The sequence below is a fragment of the Phalacrocorax aristotelis genome, chromosome 4, assembly GCF_949628215.1.
Source record: "Phalacrocorax aristotelis chromosome 4, bGulAri2.1, whole genome shotgun sequence".
NCBI lineage: Eukaryota > Metazoa > Chordata > Aves > Suliformes > Phalacrocoracidae > Phalacrocorax > Phalacrocorax aristotelis.
Genome location: NC_134279.1, coordinates 58398028 through 58416437, shown reverse-complemented (window position 1 = coordinate 58416437; position 18410 = coordinate 58398028). Strand labels below are relative to the sequence as shown.

Below are 18410 nucleotides of genomic sequence, written 5' to 3'. Positions count from 1 at the left end.
CTGCTCCCCTATGTGCCTGTTGCTCTCTTGGCGAGGCCAAATCCACTTCACACCTTTACGTGGTGCCCAAAGGGTCTTGGTATGGTAAGTGTTGCAATATTTTTTGGGTCTGGTAATCATGGCCCTTTCCTGGGAGGAGGAAGGTCTGGGTTGTAGTCTAAGATTTGAGAGCTGTTTCAAATGTCTGAACAGTCCTGGAAGTGGACAATAGGCCCCTGTCTCTTTTCTCTTAGCAAAGAGCTTTCACTGATAGACTGCACTGTCACGGCCCCTGCCTGGGATGTAGCTCTTGAATTGCCTCTTGCAGAACAGCACGACTTCCCCAGAAAGGATGACGAGGGCTGCTTTTGTTTCCCTGTAGCCTACACCCTGGTGGTTGGTGCACTGCTGGGAGGGGAAAAAGGCAGGGCTCCAAGTCACTGCAATGAACAGGGCAAGGAGCTTGGGTCTCCCCTTTCGTTACTGAAAAAAATTCTGAGTTACTGGGAGGGGTTTTCTTTGGTTTTCCATTCAGGCAGACCCATTGTTTACCAATACGTAGAATTTTTTACAAGACTGTGCAGAGGCAATAAAGCTTATATAAGGCTTTGGGGCATACCATTAAACTCCTGAAACACTCTGCTTGGGAAACCTGGCCCTGGGCTGCTACAAAGCTGATGAGGCCAGTCCACTGCTGGCCACGTTTTTAAATAAACATGTGAGTTCTGCTCCAGTTTCCTGAAGGCTCAGTGTAGGCTGTGAAACCTTTTGCAATGCAAGGAATGGGATTTCAGGTGCATGTTTTTCTTTAGTGTTGCCAGTTGACTAGATGAGATGGATCCCTCCTCCAGTGTATTGGCCAGTCTGGACCTTGTTCCAAGACATCCTTTGCTTCTCGCTGTGTGGGGAGTTTGTGTATCTAATTCAGGGCTATACAGTCCCTTCTGGGAGGCAATGCCTAAAAATCAGGTGAGTAAAATGAAGTTTTGCAATGCCAGTTTCTTGCAGGAACAGGAATTTGATAATCCTTCCTTCAAATTAGCAAAACATAATGTGTATAAATTGAAGGTTGACAAATTCAGAGTCAAGACAGACGTTTTCTAATAGTGAAGATTAATAACCACTGAAATGATTCAGAGATGGTCCATCTCTAGAAAGTTTTTCTGAAAGATATTTTCTAGTACAAAAAATAATTAATACAAATCCTATGGATGTCAAAACAGATGTTCATAGTAGTCCAGTTTGGCTTTATAATTTATGAGTTTAATGTGTATATTATTCGAGATTTTAACTAACATGCTCCTTTCGCTGGTTGCTGAAAGTTGTCTTAGCAGGGTGTCCATTCAGTTAAACAACAGCACCAGTGAAGGACTGCCGCTCTCCAGACTAAGTTCGTGCATTACAGCCTGGGTCAGAAGTCTCACTGTGGGGTTCATCTCAGTGTTCATTTTTTTCAGGTAAGTTCCCATGTGTGTTACTTTGGAATGAAAATTGAAAGAGATACTAATAGGACTGATGAGTCATTATTCCATTCATCCAGGATTTTACATTTTAAAGATTGTAATTTGCATAATAATTTACCTGTAAGTAATCAATACTTTCAAGAACACTGCTCACTTACACATCCTGCTAGGAGATAATCTTTTCAGACCCTGATATTAAACAGCCTGAACTGAAATTCATGGAAGCATCCATGTCCAAGAAAGGTGGTTATCATAATTCATATACACCTCCTTGAGGAGAACAGGCATTTCTAGAGATATTTGTAAATTTTAGGGTACAGATACACACAGGAGAGTTAATAACCTAGTCAATAATCTAGTCTTAGGGGATGGACTCCAAAGGGTATATAAAATCAAAAGATACTCAAGTTTTGACAATACATTTCTGTAGGTACCTAAAGGTGCGTCTTCTGCCTCAGTCTAATCTGGCCTGAGCAGTTCCCTTGCCTGCCTCATATCTAATCTTGATCTGATCCTGAAAATGAGCAATCCCTTTGCTATATGCTCTCACAGACCTGACTCTTAATGTGTGCTCAGGCAAAGGCTAACACCAGCAGGATCAAGTGGTGTACAATCCAAAGATTTAAGACGGCTTCATTCAAAAAGCTTGGCCAAGAAAAGTAGTAATGTCTTTTTAATATAACAGCTCAATTCTAGAGCATGTACCAATGTAAGATGGGACCCTACGTTCTCTCTATATGGAAAACTGGGGAGCGGGCTCAAGGCCTTATCTCCGCCTTTCCAGAAACCACTGAGCGAAGGGCGCTCTGAATGCCAAAGGTGGGTGGAGGGGGCACTCTTCACCTCTTGTGTACAAGCTGTTCGCTATGCGAGGGAGAAATCATGATTTATTAAGGATTTGGGGGATGAGGGGAAGGGAAGAGAAGAAAAGAGCAAATGAGTGCATGACTGCATAATCTCCTGGCTGGCATCCTGATGTTGGAGGTGAGAGGAAAAGCGAGCAAGCAACCCTGGATATAAAAGATGTTTTGTATCATATCTAGGGAGTGTTTAATGTCAGAGTAATCCCCCACCACATTTAGCTGATCATTAATTAAAAGCATCTGTATTTGTGTAATCAGTTTGAGACACTGATATCTGACACAGATTCAGCAACCACCATTGTCTATCAAGATTCTCTTTACCTCTTGACACAGCACAATCAGGAGGCAACCCTGCGTGTAACAGGTAAATCAGAGCTACTTGGCTGCAGTCCCAGGCTGAGGCACAGAAGTGCCCAGAAGACTTGCCTGCAGACCAGTGGGATCAGTATTTCAACCCATGCTTTGTATTTTACAATGCTAGGAGGAAGGAAGGAGATGCAGCTAAAGAGATTACACGGGGACATGTGGGACTGGGCATGCGTGTTCCTCTGACAAAGGCTCCAACAGCTGCGCAAAGCAAGCCACACACCAGTGTTGCACACAGGCAGCCGAGTGTCCGACCTCCGTGTGCTCAGAGCCAAGCATAACAGTTAACTCTGCAGAGCCACTGTTGCAAGTTGTTATGAAAGACATTTTCTGCCTCGCATGTCCCAGCTTATGCCCTCTCCTCACCTCCATCTCTCCGGCTCAACAGAACTTCGACTTTGCTGTGTGGTCAGACTTTGCCTGAACAGTTTATGATTAATCTCATAGAATATTTTTGTTAGTGACAACCTGCACCCCAAAATGCAATTATTAAAATTTGTCCCAAAATGCAGTGAGCTTTTGGTCAGGGTCAATGTGCCTTTTTGTATAGGGCCCAGAACATCTGGACAATAATTTCAGCTGGACTCATGGACAATATTGCAATATAAATAAAAACCAAAATCCATGCAGGATTAAAACAACATTTAAAAATCAAAGGAAGGCCACCCTGAAAACTCTGACGAGAATGTCCTCTCAAACCCTCTTGTTCTAGTTCCTGCACAACAATGTTTTGTTTTCCAGGATATGACCTTCCTCTAATTAGATTATTCAAATCTCTCAGTATAGACAGAAATTGTTCACACTTCCTCCCAGGCATGATTACATTTGATGGCCTTATCTGTTGTTTTGTAAATACCTTTTTTTTCCCTTCTGATGTTCTGGAAACTACACACACTACACCAGACATCAAAGCTGTTCCTTCAGAAGCAGTGCTGTGGGCAGCAGTATTGCTTTTCTGCACGTGGGACATACTAAATCTCCCAAGAGGAGAGCCATTTCAGGCCTAACAGCCATTTCAATACAACAATAAGGAAGCCTTAAATGCTAAAACTGACGCAATGGAAACAAGAACAGCCAGATAAGGTACTGCTTTTCATCACACCCCCATCAGAGAGAAATCATCTTGTACCATGACTTCTTTGAAGGGTTTACTCAGCTGAGTTGTCCCATAGCCTTAACACGTGTTCACATAAAATAAGGTGAAGATTTGCTCCACTGTTATAGAATAGCTAAAAGCAAATTTGGCGTAATCTCTCCCCACTACATACTGAAGCCCAACAGAAGCATACAGCCAGAGCAGGTGTCAGAACCAAGATGCACCTGCTACCCAAACTGCAAGCTAATATTTGATGAAGTGGGAAAAATGTTTATTTGGATTTTGTATTTCATCTGTATGAAACTGAGGATGGAAAACAAGGCTGTGTGAAATAACTAGGAGAACTGGCAAAACTGGATTTTTACTCACCATCGCCACAACCACAAAGCAGATTTTGATGTGTTACATGCAGAGCTTGGTATAGTGTCCAGTCCTGTGGGGGCTTCTGTGGATCATTTTCTTGCTAATCATATTCAGTTTATCATTTCATCTACAAGTTCTGCTCTAAACTGAGCTCCTACTACTTTTCTAAGATTGACTTTTTATACCAAAGCAGTAACCGTGACTTTCAGGATGTTGTACAGTGGTGGGGCTTTTTTGTTGGTCTGCTTAAGAAATGTATTGTCTCAGCTCTAGTATCTTCTCTTACATTTTAAGAATATTTTTTTTGCATCAGAAGAAATTAATAACCTTCAAGAATTTTAAAACAGGTATAAGTCTGAAAACTACATAGTTACAGAAATTATTCCTCTATTTCATCATTTATAACTTGGAGGACGTAGTAACAAAACACTTAAATGCAAAAGACTTTTTTTACAGCTTGCTACTTGTGATCCTTGATTAGAAATGACTGCTGTGTTTTCAGTTAACTTCATATAAAATATTTTATAATATCACCTTCCATGCAAGCAAGAAGAGTGAAACCTTTAAAAAGCTGGATATATATGATGAGTTAATATTTATTGACACCCTCTTTGACCCACACTCTTATCTGTGGATGTTAAAAAGGTAATGTGGAAGCCAGGTTCTTCTAGTTATTGTATTTTAATTATGAAGTGCCTGCTATGAGAGTTGGCAATAATTTTGATACAAGACCAAGTAACACAGGTTCAGTTATTCTTCTTGTATGAAAAGAGACAAACCTTCAGCTGACGTCGATGAGTGTAGCTCCCTGGAAGCCAACAGAGATGTGCTGTTTTACAAGTGAGGATGTGGTTCACCATGGGACAGTCAGTGTCTTCCCCCACCCCAAGGTCCACATCTTTGCGCTGAATTACACTGCAGGCTGTTGGCTAGTACTGAACAAGTTAAGTGTAGTAGGAGAAAAGAATGTAAGTTGTCCATTTTTGCAAGGAACCCACTTCTTGTTCATGGAATACTTTGCTGCGATGATTTGATCTATTTCTCCCAAACATCCTAGATAGGATACAATTTTTTTTTCAGATTTCGGGGCAGAGTAATCTTCTCCACTTACCTGGTGGTCTTGAACAGCCAGGCCTCATGCAGATCCATTCAACACAGTTAATTTAAATATGAGGTAATTTCCTTTCTGCATCACTTTTCATAATAGGCATGTGCATCCTTCACAAAAGTTTTAACAAGTGTACTCACACATAAAGTTTAGCTTTTGTTTTAGGGATTATTTATAGCCTCATGTTTGAGTAAAAGGGTAAATCTTGGTGAGCACACATTAATGATTTCTGATTAAGATTGGACAGTTTCTAAATTGACTCAAATGCCTAAAGCATTTGTTATAAATATAATTATTATAATTATGATAATTATTACAATTATTAAAAATAACTTCAGATTTTGTTTCTGCTTCTCTGGTATTTATTACCACTATCTCTGGATAGCTGTATATTATTTTAAACTTCAATGCTCCCCTAGTGTTTTCCTTTTTTCCCTTGGATTAACACAGGAGTCCCTAACATGGGATCTGAGCTGCTGCCAAGGCAGTGTGCAGCATTTTGTGCTCTGCTGCTGGAGGAAGAAGAGTGCTGTGCTCCACAGAACAGTGAGGAAGCAGCGAGTCTGTATTACTTCTACATGCTGCCTTGGATCTACTGGAGTGTCTTCCTTTCTCAGAGAAGCTCTGGGTCCAACACTGCCAAGAACTGGGACTAGAAAATAGACTGCGTATCCCAAAACAGGAGGATTTGATCTAAAATGAAGTAACATAATTTACATATTTGGCCTCTGTCATGACTCTTCTTACTGTAGTATTTCTAACTTCCTAGGTTGCATAACTACTTTGAAGAGCAAAAGGCAGAGAGGTCTATGTTGCTCATCAAAGTATCTTAAACCTTGGAAACCACTTATAATTTTTTCTGACTTGCTTGAGATACATACAGAAGGCAAGTGTCCTTTAGAAAAGTTAGATTTTACATTTTAAAAGTTACACAGATGACATGCTATTTTTACTGACACTTATTTTTAGATGATTTCAAATTACCTTAGAAATGGATAGGTTGGTGCAGTCCTACATCTTATACAAAGACTAACAGACAAAACCAAAAGGTTACTAACGATTGCTATTTATTTTGTTAAGTCAATAAAAAGTGCATAGTACAAGCCCTTTATCCCAATCCAAGTACTCAGTAAAAGATTACCAGGAAACCGCAAATGGCACAGATGATTTTTTGTTTGGCATAATTCAGACATTTTAAACCACTGATTTACATTAGGTACATCACATCATCACTCTTCCTTTTTCAATCATGAACGTTACAAGGCTAAGTGATCTGCAGACAATACATGAATACATACGATTTCTCATTTCAGAGTATAGTAATTGTATTAAGCAGATTCTAAAAATACTATTGTTTTAACAAAGTTCTAAGCTAAGGTATAATTGTAAACTTCTCTCCATATTTCCCAATTGCTACAACGTGTGTCTCTTACTAACCGAGCTTAAAACCCTCATCACAGAATTAATCATATCCTGAAGCTTCACATACCACCAATCTCTTCCACACTTCTCAAAATTTACCATAAACATCTGTAACCATGATGCAATTATTTAATCGCAAACTACATCACTAAAGGCCAGATTTCTGCCACCCTTACTAAAGCTGCTACTAGTACATTATCTCAGAGTAGTCCCACAGACCAGTGCAACTACTTGATGAGTAAGGCACTATTTAACATGAATAAGAGTGGCAAAATACAGTCCTACAATTATTTACTTTTATTTTAATTAAGAGTGGTGATCTGAAGGTTGTATCTTGGAGAGAGTATCTGAATTTAAAAGGCATACATTTTGACATGGGATAGTGGCCTGGCTCTTTAGTAAAACATTTTAAAATAAAATATTTCCAATGTTTTTTTCTTTTACATAGAAAATTTAAAATAGCAATTTACATGAGGAAAGCATACGTGTATAAAATCACTGGGACAATTACTTCGAGGAATTTCAAGCAAAGACAGTTCATTTAAACGTAAAACACAACATTACTCTGAACAAAAAGTTCATTTGCCAAGACTGTTAGAGCTGGGTGCACATGGTGAGTTTTATAAATATATACACGGACATTGAAGTAAAGCGAGACTGATCCTCACAAGTGAGGAGCATCTGCTGTAAATCTCACCGACTTCCAAGAGGATGAGGAATGATGCTCTGTCTGAAATGAAGCCTTTTTAATCAACTGCAACCCTATTTTATGCATCTGATAGTGAAGAATTCTGGCCAAAAATTCCTGGAGAAGAGGTCAGTGTAGGAGATTATATATTTTGTTGGTTCAACAAAATTATTACTTGTTCTGTTCAAAACAGCATCCCAAATGTAAATGTACACGGAAGGCAAAAAGCAAGCACAGTCAGATTGCTTGTCCCAGTGACATCTTCACACAGTGTTTGTGGCCTGTACACTGTTAGGCATAATAGGACAGATTCTCTCAGCTTCTCTGCTGCAGCTCCATTGCTTTACATGGCACTGCACTGATGTCACTGAGAGCACCTGGCCCAATCTTCTTCATTTTTTAAAATTCTTTTTTTTTTTTTACACATGCTCTTATGCTTGGGAGCACACTAGTCCACAGAAATTCAAAGGGCAATTACATCAAATTACAGAAGCCTTTCTTCAGGTCTATGCAGTACCTTTACAAGGAGGCTTAGCTGGCCTGCCATTTACCCTGAGGAGGAAAACCCTGCATCTGTCAACCATGGGATCTGACATGCGATTTTTGTTACAGCCTGTTAATACAAACCTTTCTGCATCTTAACAGTCCCTTCAGCTCTGTAGCTAAAGTCCTCATGAAATAAAGGTTTGTGGAATAAGGCTTTGAATTCCCATATGTCTGTTCCACTGATCTTTACGGAAAGAAGCTTCATGTTGGTAACATGAAAATGTTCTTTACATTATTCTCATGAATTTTTCAAATTGATCAAGAAAAATATACAGTGTCACTTTTCTGTACATCTTTAAAATGTTCTTAAATTAATGTACATAAAAAAGTCATCCCATTTGCTGCAATGGGAGATGTGCACAGGTACGTGCACAGCCACACATACGCGGACGTAAACACACCACACACACAGAGATATTAGAGGGAAAAAACATGCCATATGTAGTCACCTGCAAGTTTGTTATTCTACAATTACAACCAGTAGATAAGGATGAAATGTTAAGAATTGCAGATAAGATACAGGTGAAAAAACCTGAATATCTGGAAAATGTTGTATACTAAAAGCTGGTGACCTTGGTGACCCCTTGGTATGATTTCATCCTGTCCAATATACATTACATCATGGCTAAAAACTTGTTAAGATACTGATTATTAAAAGGCTATACCAGGACAGAAAATTCTACCAAGTTCTTCTCACTAAATTTCTCTTTTCATAAAGTCTGTAAGTAAGCAAATCTGCTTTTTGGAATACTTTTTTTTTGTCAATATATTGAATAAGATATATAATCTATTAGTGAACAAGATTAAATTAATTTCTTTTTTGGTGGTATAATCTTTTGTGTAAAGTTCCCAACATGTATGTCAAAGCTTTGACAGTGGCAATTATCACATTCACTTCTTTGCACATACACACCCACACATAGTATAATTCTAGTGGACAATCCGTGCTTTTGCCAACAACCCTGAAAACTATGTTAGTGGTCCAAAGACCAGACTAAAAGCTGCTCTGAACCCAGGGCAAATATAAAATAATTTCAATCTTTTCACCACATAACTAAGCTAATAGTTGCAACCATAATATAACTCTCAAAAGCATACTGGAGAAAAAATATGGATTCATCTGAAGAAAGGTCAGTAACCTTCCATTATTACAGATGCACAGGGGTTTTCTTTTTCTTTCAATGCATATCAGAAATCACGGCAAAGAAATTAAGATCATTGTAACAGAAAGAGACTGAGTGGAATGTCCACAGTAATGGTAACAACCAAAAAACCTCTGCAATGCCTTATCATTATTCAAATTACAATCTGCTAGGAATTGTAATAACATACAAAGCAAAAATTAACTTAAAATTGAAGTCGCTAAAAGCAGTTCATGAAGATAACTGCTGGATGACAATTCTGCTCTATATAAATGAGAAAAGAAAACAAGTATTTAATGGGGTTTAGGAGTAATCTGGTCACTTCGCTCATTTGGTCGTGCAAGGTTTTAGCTGCTCAACTTTTCCAATACTGAACGCTCTAGTCCACTGGTGGGGCTGGTGGTTCTTGTCCCTAGCGGGAAGGAAGAAGGAAAAGAAAGAAAAAACCCCCACATATAGGATTAGAAACAGTGCTTCACATAAGAGGATTTAGCAATAAAAGAACACAGAAGAGTTAAATTATGCTTTCTTTCAAGATCTTTCAATACCTCTTTCAATATTCAGAGTAAATAAGCATGAAAGAACAATACCATTTCCTGCATTGACAGGGATTTTCCCATGACCCCACATCTAGGACAAAGATCACCTTCCCAGTTTCATGCTGTAATTTTGTTTAATGACTTCTCATAAAGCTGTGGTTTTCCCCTTGTACATAAGAAGGCAGGAGGCAGTTCCAACCAGGGACAGGCAGTGTCCAGAGGACATTATGGCCCACACTCAGTCACCCACCCTTGTTCCACCCCATGGCAGGCCCCACAGTTGGCCTTCATGATTCTGCTTTCACTTGGGTTTACTCATTTTAATTGTTTCAAGAAAATATGGGAAAAAAATATGTAAGGAAAAAATGACTGTAAGATAGTCTGTATTAAAACCAAATACATTTAAACTATTGTAAAGTCTCTCTGCAGGGCATTTTAAGACGCACTTACATTATGGGGGCTGGTTGGCTTCCCGGCTGTGTTGGATCCTCTCAGATTACTAGGCCTCAGTAGGAACAAGACAAGTGCAATCATCACCCAGGCCATCATCATCATGGCAAAGCTGATGCCATTGTCACTAGAGGAATTTGGTCCTGGCACTAGGGACAAGGAAAACTCAAGTTACAAACCAGAGTGACAGCAGAGTTCTTTCCTCAAGATGAAAACAAAAATGCAACATTAGTCTCAGAAAAAACCTGAAATATTTTTCAGTCAAGTTTTCTGATTAGTCCTTCTTTCTGGCTTTAAGACAAGTAATTCTTGGTTAGTGCTACACTGGCTTTTATCGCATTTCTTATCCCTTTGAAAAAAGAATCTATTTCATAAGATTTCACTGGAATTCTCACAATTACCATGAATATTTCTTAGTTCACATGAACTCTTAATGAACTGGAGATGATAAACACACACTTTGTGTTCAAGAAAGCGAACTTGATTTTTAAGAAATCAAAACTGATGCAAAAAAACCCCATGGAATATATTTATGTGTGAAAAAACCCCAACACCTGCATGCTGGTGTTTGCTTTTTGCCTCACACAAATACAAAAAATAAAGCTAAAGAGATGAAAGCTTAGACTCTGTTGTTAGCCTACACACAGAGAACATGCTAATTCTAGCAAGAAGGGAGCAAACTAATGGTTATAGTTTTGTTGGGTAGTGTAAGTTATTTATTGAGAGTTCGTTTGAACAATTGTCAGTGTCAATATGCCAGATCTCCGTGACTGGTCATCCAGGTCATGTTGTATTTCTGACAGCATCGAGGAAAATGTATCTGTCAAAGGGGGAAAAAGTGAAGCTGAGGAATACAATATACAAATTGTATGCCTAATTTCCATTCAAAATGGCTGAGACATCAAAGCATGGAAATAAAACTGAGGAAATCCCCTCAGACTGGCAATGGCTGGTTGGTCTTTTTGGATCAAGAAAGTCTTGCAATTATCTGCACATTTGAAAACATCAACTTTTCTCCTCTGAAACATAATTTCAGATGATCAAATTGTAACCAATGTTGTCAGCTAAAGAGTAAACCATGTAAGCACCTATGGTGCTATGGCCCCATTTACAATAGTATCTGAAGACCTAACGTCTTCATTGATGATCTGGATAATCAATTAATACAAACAATTAATAGAAAGCTATAATGAATAAATTTCAGAAAGAGAAGTGCTATTCTGTTTTACTACTCAAGTTGAAAACTTTAACATCTGGGGAAATTCCACAGGGACACTCGCATCTGCCAGATCTTTCAGTTGTCTCAACTCATTTGGATCATTTCATTATGGAATCAAGTCTGGATTCAGTATCAATTGGAAGTTGTTCTTATTTAACATTTGCTAGATAACTTATACCCAGTGAACTGCTGGAGTCAGTTATTTCCTCAAAGGTTAATGCTGATACCAAAGAACCATCCTCACCACTGCCACAGTGGCTAGCATTTTTAATAGAGGCTCTTCTATGACAGTGGTTTCTTCATAGCACAGCTAAGACACAGCAGAGGTGCACTATGGCGAAGCTTACAGCTACTCTGTTGACAACACTGCTCTTCCGATGTATTGTAGTTCTTATTTCTCACAGAACCAATGAAACCATTAACACACATGAACACACGAAACTGCCATATAGCTCTTGCCTTTTAAATGTCCAAAATATAGGCATCGCAAAACTCGAGAAGTTGCTAATGTAGAGGAACTTTATGATTATAAGTACATACAATGACAAGGGACGATTCTTTTGGAATAAAGGGCGCTATATATGAGAAGAAGGTATAGTACAAAGAAAACAAATGAGAAGGCTGCAGCCTTTAATTCATTACATTCTAGCACGCAATTGATTCAGAAAGCATATGGAATTGTGCAGGTAAGAGTTGAAGGAAAATATTATTGTTATCAACATAATGTATCAATGTTTTAAATCTTGGATGACCTTTATATATGCAGTCTAGTGAAGTAGCATATAATTTGGTATGAAAAGAACAACTGCTTTATTTTGGAGCTTCCAGACAACGTTAATAGCCACCCTGAGACTGCTTTCAGCAACACATAAGACAGCCTTAGGTACCTGCTTTGGCACATATGTTCAGTAGAACATTGAAAAATCAGATCACCTGTTACACTGGACTCTCCATACAATGCAGCGAAACAGGGACTAGTCAGGCTACCTTCTGGAATTTTTTCTGAATCATCATGCACTTAGGGTCTGTGGTTAAACATGAGTTGGGGTAAGTAAATGCTGCTAGGTCACCTCATGCTACAGGTCAAGGAAGAGAGCAGAAGAAACCACAGAGGGAAGTCACAAGCATTCGTGCAAGACACAATTTCTATCCAGCCTGCACTGTAATACAGTCTGGATGGAACCAAATGTGCTGAAACATGTTCTAAACTAAGTTAAGCAAGTCAACAGCTGATCTAACACAGCTTGGACCTGTACTACCAACTCGAAGCATGCCAGATACTGGAACAGCCACAATACTGTTTACACTATTCAAGTACTGTTAAATCCACAGCTCTCACAAATGACCATGTGTTTTAATAAGGACAGGAGATATTTCAGAACCTGTTACCTTAGTCTCAACATAAGGAGCTGAGGATAAGCAAAATCTCACATAGCTGGGGTGAATCACACTTTTCAAAGCTTTGCATCACAAATCAAGAGAAGAGAAGAGAAGCTGTTTCAGCTACTGGGAGCAATAATATGTAGAAGATGACAATCTTTTGCTACAAAGAGCTCCATCACTGAGATCACAAAATAATCATATAAGACCAGCTTACGGACAAAGACTAATAGAGTGAAGCTGAAATCAAGCAGGATGGAATTTGTGCTGATGGGCAGAAGAAAAGATCTTAAGAGTTCATAGCCACACTGCTTTTACCTACAACTGATATTTTTGCAGGTAAATCAGAAGTGGTTTTTTTGATTCCTTAAAGGATAAAGGCTATCCCATAAAAGCACCTGTGGATGATATTTTTTAATATTTCCAGTTGGCTAAAAGATTGTCCTGTTCTGACCTCACAGATTAATGTCCCTGCCACCATCCATTTTGATGGATGGATCTGGTATTAATCTCCAGTGCCTGGGAGAAACCAACTAGTACAGAATGTAGCAGTACATATTCTCCTGGTAACCTGTGTCACTGAATGAAATGAAACTTACAGTCTCTAACCTGCCTTTTCACACAACACTGAATCCAGCCCAAGGTCTTTATTTTCAGAGTATGTGGTCCCCTGGGCTCAGCATACCTATATACCCATGCACTTCTGAATGAAGCCTGTAAGCAGTTCAGCCCCTCTGGTTACCTGGAATTTTTTGACATCACAGCTGAATTGTCTCCATGCAGGAGAAAGCTTTATGAGGGGCTGGTCTGAGACTGTGGGATGAACTCCCGTGGGAGCGAATGACTACGGTGAATCGGTGATGATACGGTTTTTGGCTTGCTTTTCCCTATAGAAACACACTAGGCCACATAAACTAGTCTTTTCTCAGAGAGAAATGGGATGTGACAGATGTTTGCCATCTCATTTAATGTTCTATGAGAAGACAGTCAAAGCTACTAAGATGATGGTAAAAATAATTTCTAAAGATTAAAGGTCAACCACCTCCTGACTGTGCAACTGAAACCTCAAGAATACAATATTAAAATTAATAAATGCCCTGGTTAAATACTCCTTACATGAACTTAATTCTCCTCTTAAAGTGCTATTTTTGATTCAGAGAGAGGTTGTAATCTAAAGAAAAAGGTTAAAGATTGCAATTCTTTTACTATAGAAGTGTATTCCATGTGGTGTTTTTTGTCTGCCCTCTCATGGTAGATCTCCTTTTGGATCTTTAGCTTTTTACTGTTTAACATCTCCATGTGGGAAGGCAAAAACATGCTCTCTGACTTGTGCCTTCTTCTTTTTACAGTGTTTTGAGACTTGCCTGTTCTGTGAAAGAAAGGTGGGAAACCACATGAAGAGAGATATCTTACAGATGATTCATCAGGGAAGACAAAGAGCCTGTGGGACTTTCAGCAGATAATCTCTCCAAGCTGATACTCTCTAAGGCAGGGATAAGGAAACGGAAGAAAGCCAAGAAGGACTTGAGCAGCAGAAAGGAGAAGGGAATTACCAGAAAAGGGAGGGAAGAGTTGGCAGACATTTCATGCCGTTAGGTTAGGCTGCTGTGACTCCCCTAGATGAGTACAACTCAAGATGAATCACAGATACACATTCATTTTAAAATACATAAAAATTTGAAAGTAGAGTAGACAACATTTGAGACAGTAATTTCTGACCATATTACAAGCTAGCAGAGCACTGAGAATAGTGTTGAAAATATGCACATGGTAAATCCAGGTCACAACACTGGGGAATTGTTAGAACACAGAGAAAAAACTTGGGCGGTGGCCCCTCATCTCCTTTGACATGGAAAGCTGACTGTGACGGGCCATGAGCCATCAGAGCAGCTCGGTACCAGCTGGGGATCCTCCCTGGGCTGGATGAACTGCTGATGTTGCAACTGCAACACACTTCAGAGAAATCTTCCCTGCTCCACTGGCATTAGACAGAATTCAGAAAAGAATTATGACTCTCATTCCTCATTTCAAGGGAAACTGTAAGATTTCTGATTTGCTGAGCATAAATGATCCCAGCAGAATATTAAATGTGTTGCATATTCAAAAGTCGCAGCCTTTTTTCTCCAAGGCACCCACTGAAATGGAGGGAACAGTCATCAGACTCTGACACATGGGTTACCATCACAGCAGATATTCTGACAGAGAATGAGCAGAGGAACAGCCATCAAGCAAAGTGCCCAAATGCTCTCTGAAGTGGTGCTCATACCCTCCTGTTTGAAGGAGTACAAATTCGAAAGCACTGGTCCTGACCCTGGCAGGAGGGTAGTCACTACAATACAATGGTGCCAACTACCATAAATAAAAATGTAGAGCTAATAACACAAAAATGCGGATGAGGGAGCATTGGTGCTACTGCTTTGATCTGGCTTCAAAAATCTGAAAAAGATCTGAAGCCAAGGGTTGAAGAAACAAAGTGTGCCCAGGAAGAATCAACACAGGCTGTTTTTGAGAACTTCCAGCTGGTAGCAACAGCGTAACACATGACGCTGCTGTGACACTGGCTGAACCACAGCCCTGACTTTTCCAAAAAAAAACCCCACATACATCTCATCAGTTATTCCACAACCTTGCAACTTAAGAATCTGTGTATGACAACATTCCCAGCTGCGCTTCCAGAAGGAAGACCAAATCATGGGAATGAGCAAACGGGTGGGAGTGAAGCAAGTTTCCTCATATCGAGGTCCTGAAATGAGAAATCAAAGTCAGCAAGTAACAGGAAAGGGAGCTGTGGGACTTCGGGGAGAGGAGACCCACCTCAAACATAAGCTCATCACAGTATAGCTCATCAGAACAGGATGAAGCAATAGACAGAAGACTGGCCCAGAACTGTTTTATTCTGTCTCTGAAAACATGTCTAGAAGCTTCTGTAGGCTCAATCTATTTATTTTTGCCTTTGATTCCTGGGAACCTTACAGAGCTCATGTTGGCCCAAGCACAGAATCACAGAAGTATCACAAAATAATCTGACAAACAGGCAGTCAGTGTCATTGCATCAGCAGAAAAATACCTTTGCTGGAACTAAATTTAAGGCAATATAATAACATAGGAGATTATTTACTCTATAATTTTTGCTTTGGTTTTTGAAACAAACCCCTGGTTTGGAACAATTGCTGCCAAACTGTTTGCATCTGCACAGACAGTTATTGCAAGGATCTCTTTCATGATGGAAAGCTATTTACTGCAAACCATTCACATCCCCACTGTACTACAGCTTGGTAGCATGAAAGCTATCCCACAAGCTTTGTGCCCACACTTAACAGAACTTACTCATTTATACAGTCTTTAGCCTAAGAGCTTCATAAATATTGATGAGCCAAGACTCCTGAGGCTTGAGCGAGAATGACCTACCATCGCTTGGTTTTGACTGTGGACTAAAGCTCAGAAAGCTGCACAGCCTATCTGTGCCTATTTCTAATACAGAAAATATTCTGCCTCATGTCACCTGCCTCTTCCCATCTCCTACATGCCTATGATTTAAAAAAACCCCACACATAGAAGTCTAAGGTATGGGAGATGAAAAAGTCTGCCTTAAGACAGGTGCATTTGGGAGAGGAGGGGTGCTGGAAGTCATAGACACACAGCATAACTTGGAAAGCCCATAAAGAAAGAGTAAAGCCAGCAGCACTGTTTTGGCACGTGTGTGTCCCACCCTTTTTTTCCAGGGGTTACCTGGGAAAGCTCATAGTTTTTACCCCTTCTGCCCAACATAGCAGTGAATCTGGGACTGTTTCACACTGGAAGAGCCCAGTGCAAGTGCAAGCTAGATGTCCATCTCTAATTTGGTTTTACTGGGAAGTGAAGAGGAAGGAAGATGAGAGTGAACGAAGGCATGCCTTCTCCCCAGGATCCTAGAAACCTTGACTGCACTGCTTTTAGACCTGTAGAAGAGACAGGCTCTTGCGTCCAGGAACACTGCTCAGGTGCTCCCTGCTCCATCCAAGCATTACAGTAGTCCTGATGCAGGCTAATTAAGTGAGTTCATATGCTCAATTGGTAAAGCAATATTGGAAAAACAGATCCACTTCATATTTATTTATAAGCATTTGGTGATGTTCCCTCTAGACCATGAAGAGTGTAAACAGAGCGCCTCAGGGCAAGCTTACATTAGTGCGTAATCTCTGCACAGCTACGCTTCCCTGCAGATGCTAGTAACATTTGACTGTCCTAGTAACGCTCACTGTTCGGGAGAGTGTTTTAGATGTATTTCACAGCAAATTTCAAGTAAGTGCTCACATCAGTACTCTGCTTCATTAACTACACAGCCATCAAGTCAAACAGAAATGCAGTCACAGTGTATGTCAACTTTCAGAGCTGGCAGGGAATCTCCTCTCCCTCACAGTGAAGCAGAGTGTTCACAGCACTGGCAGTAAGTCACTCAGCCCCAGCCATGAACATGCGTATGTGTTCGGGTCAGTGCTGAATATCCAGGCTTCACGGGTTAGGCTGCTATGACTGAAAGGAGGACAAATAAAGCCGCCCCCAATTTTCTCCACAGGGAAAAATTCAAATCATCCTATTTGGAGGCTAATGGTAAGATTCAGTAATGCCTGGGGCCCGATGAATGGCTGCGCTGGTATATTGATACCTCCAGCCTGCTCACGATTGCCACTTCCATACAATGCTTCCAATGTACAAATGCTCATCTGCATCACAGATTCTCAGAAATTACCTTCCCCACACAACAATTTTAGTACTGTAGGATTTGCTTTCATGTAATATGTTCCTATAACATTAAATCAACTGCTGCATTTTAAAGACCAGTCAGACTGCATTTTCATTACTACTGTTTATTTTACTTCTATGCACCTGATCTCGATAGTTACTCACATTCCTGAAGGCATTCTGTGTCTGTGCAGTACGACTGGGATTGTCTCAGCTGAAACAGAGAAAAAGAAAGGCATGACACTTAGCGATGACACTCGGTCAGCTTTTGCTGAAATCATGATTTAGTATGATGTCAGAGCACAAGCTCAAGATAAGGAAGATTATAACCGATCCTTTACTGCAATGCAGTTGGCTTATGGTGTGTGAGGAGTCCCAGCTGTGGAGGTAGTTTCCAAACAGTATTTACATAATACCTTTAAATCACTTCACTGAAGTGCTATTGCTTCCACACAGGTTGCAGCCACTGAATGCCTTTTAAAATTCAAGTTAAAAATCTGTAGTGATATAGATATTGTTATATACAGATATACTCTCTACACACACTTTGGGATTTATGATGGCTAGGTGTTATTACTGTTATCTAGATCAAGTAACACTAAAATACTCTGTGATTACAAAACAATAAATAAATAAAACCTAAATAAAGACTGTGATAATCGTTATGCACAGAGAAGCTGAATTAAAATTTCATATTTAAACCTAGCAATTACGATTTTTTCCACCTAAGATCTTTTTTTAAAAGCAGATTTTTATATGCATTTTACTGTTTTTTTCTCTTTACTGATGGGTAAAATTTAAAATGCTTTCAACAACTGTAATGACTGTTTGCATTTACAGACTAGGTAAGCTTGCTAACTGCAAGAAAAGTCAACACTGGCTAACCTGCAAATCAGTATAACTATTTTACAGATGACAGAGGCAAAAGAGAAAGACAGATATTACATTCTTCATCAGGCACAGAGAGGTTAAACAGATGGCATTTAATCTGCTGTATTAGCAAAACAGGTTCTATCCTCTGCTTAGGTAAACTACATGGATTAACAATAAAAGTTAAAAAGACA

At 39.6% G+C, this 18410-nt stretch overlaps 1 protein-coding gene across 5 annotated transcripts in view; it reads right to left on the bottom strand.

Annotated features, from left to right (window-relative positions):
• Positions 1-6288: 6288 nt before the first annotated feature.
• Positions 6289-18410, bottom strand: part of SMIM14 (small integral membrane protein 14) — a 59547-nt gene continuing 47425 nt past the window's right edge. For all 5 annotated transcript variants that reach the window (XM_075091647.1, XM_075091642.1, XM_075091644.1 and 2 more), the window contains exons 3-5: positions 17512-17560; positions 10026-10174; positions 6289-9448 (exon numbers count right to left, since the gene is read on the bottom strand). In XM_075091647.1, the coding sequence (XP_074947748.1) occupies positions 9416-9448; positions 10026-10174; positions 17512-17560 (231 nt within the window). In that variant the 3' untranslated portion in view covers positions 6289-9415. The remainder of the gene's footprint in view (positions 9449-10025; positions 10175-17511; positions 17561-18410) is intronic.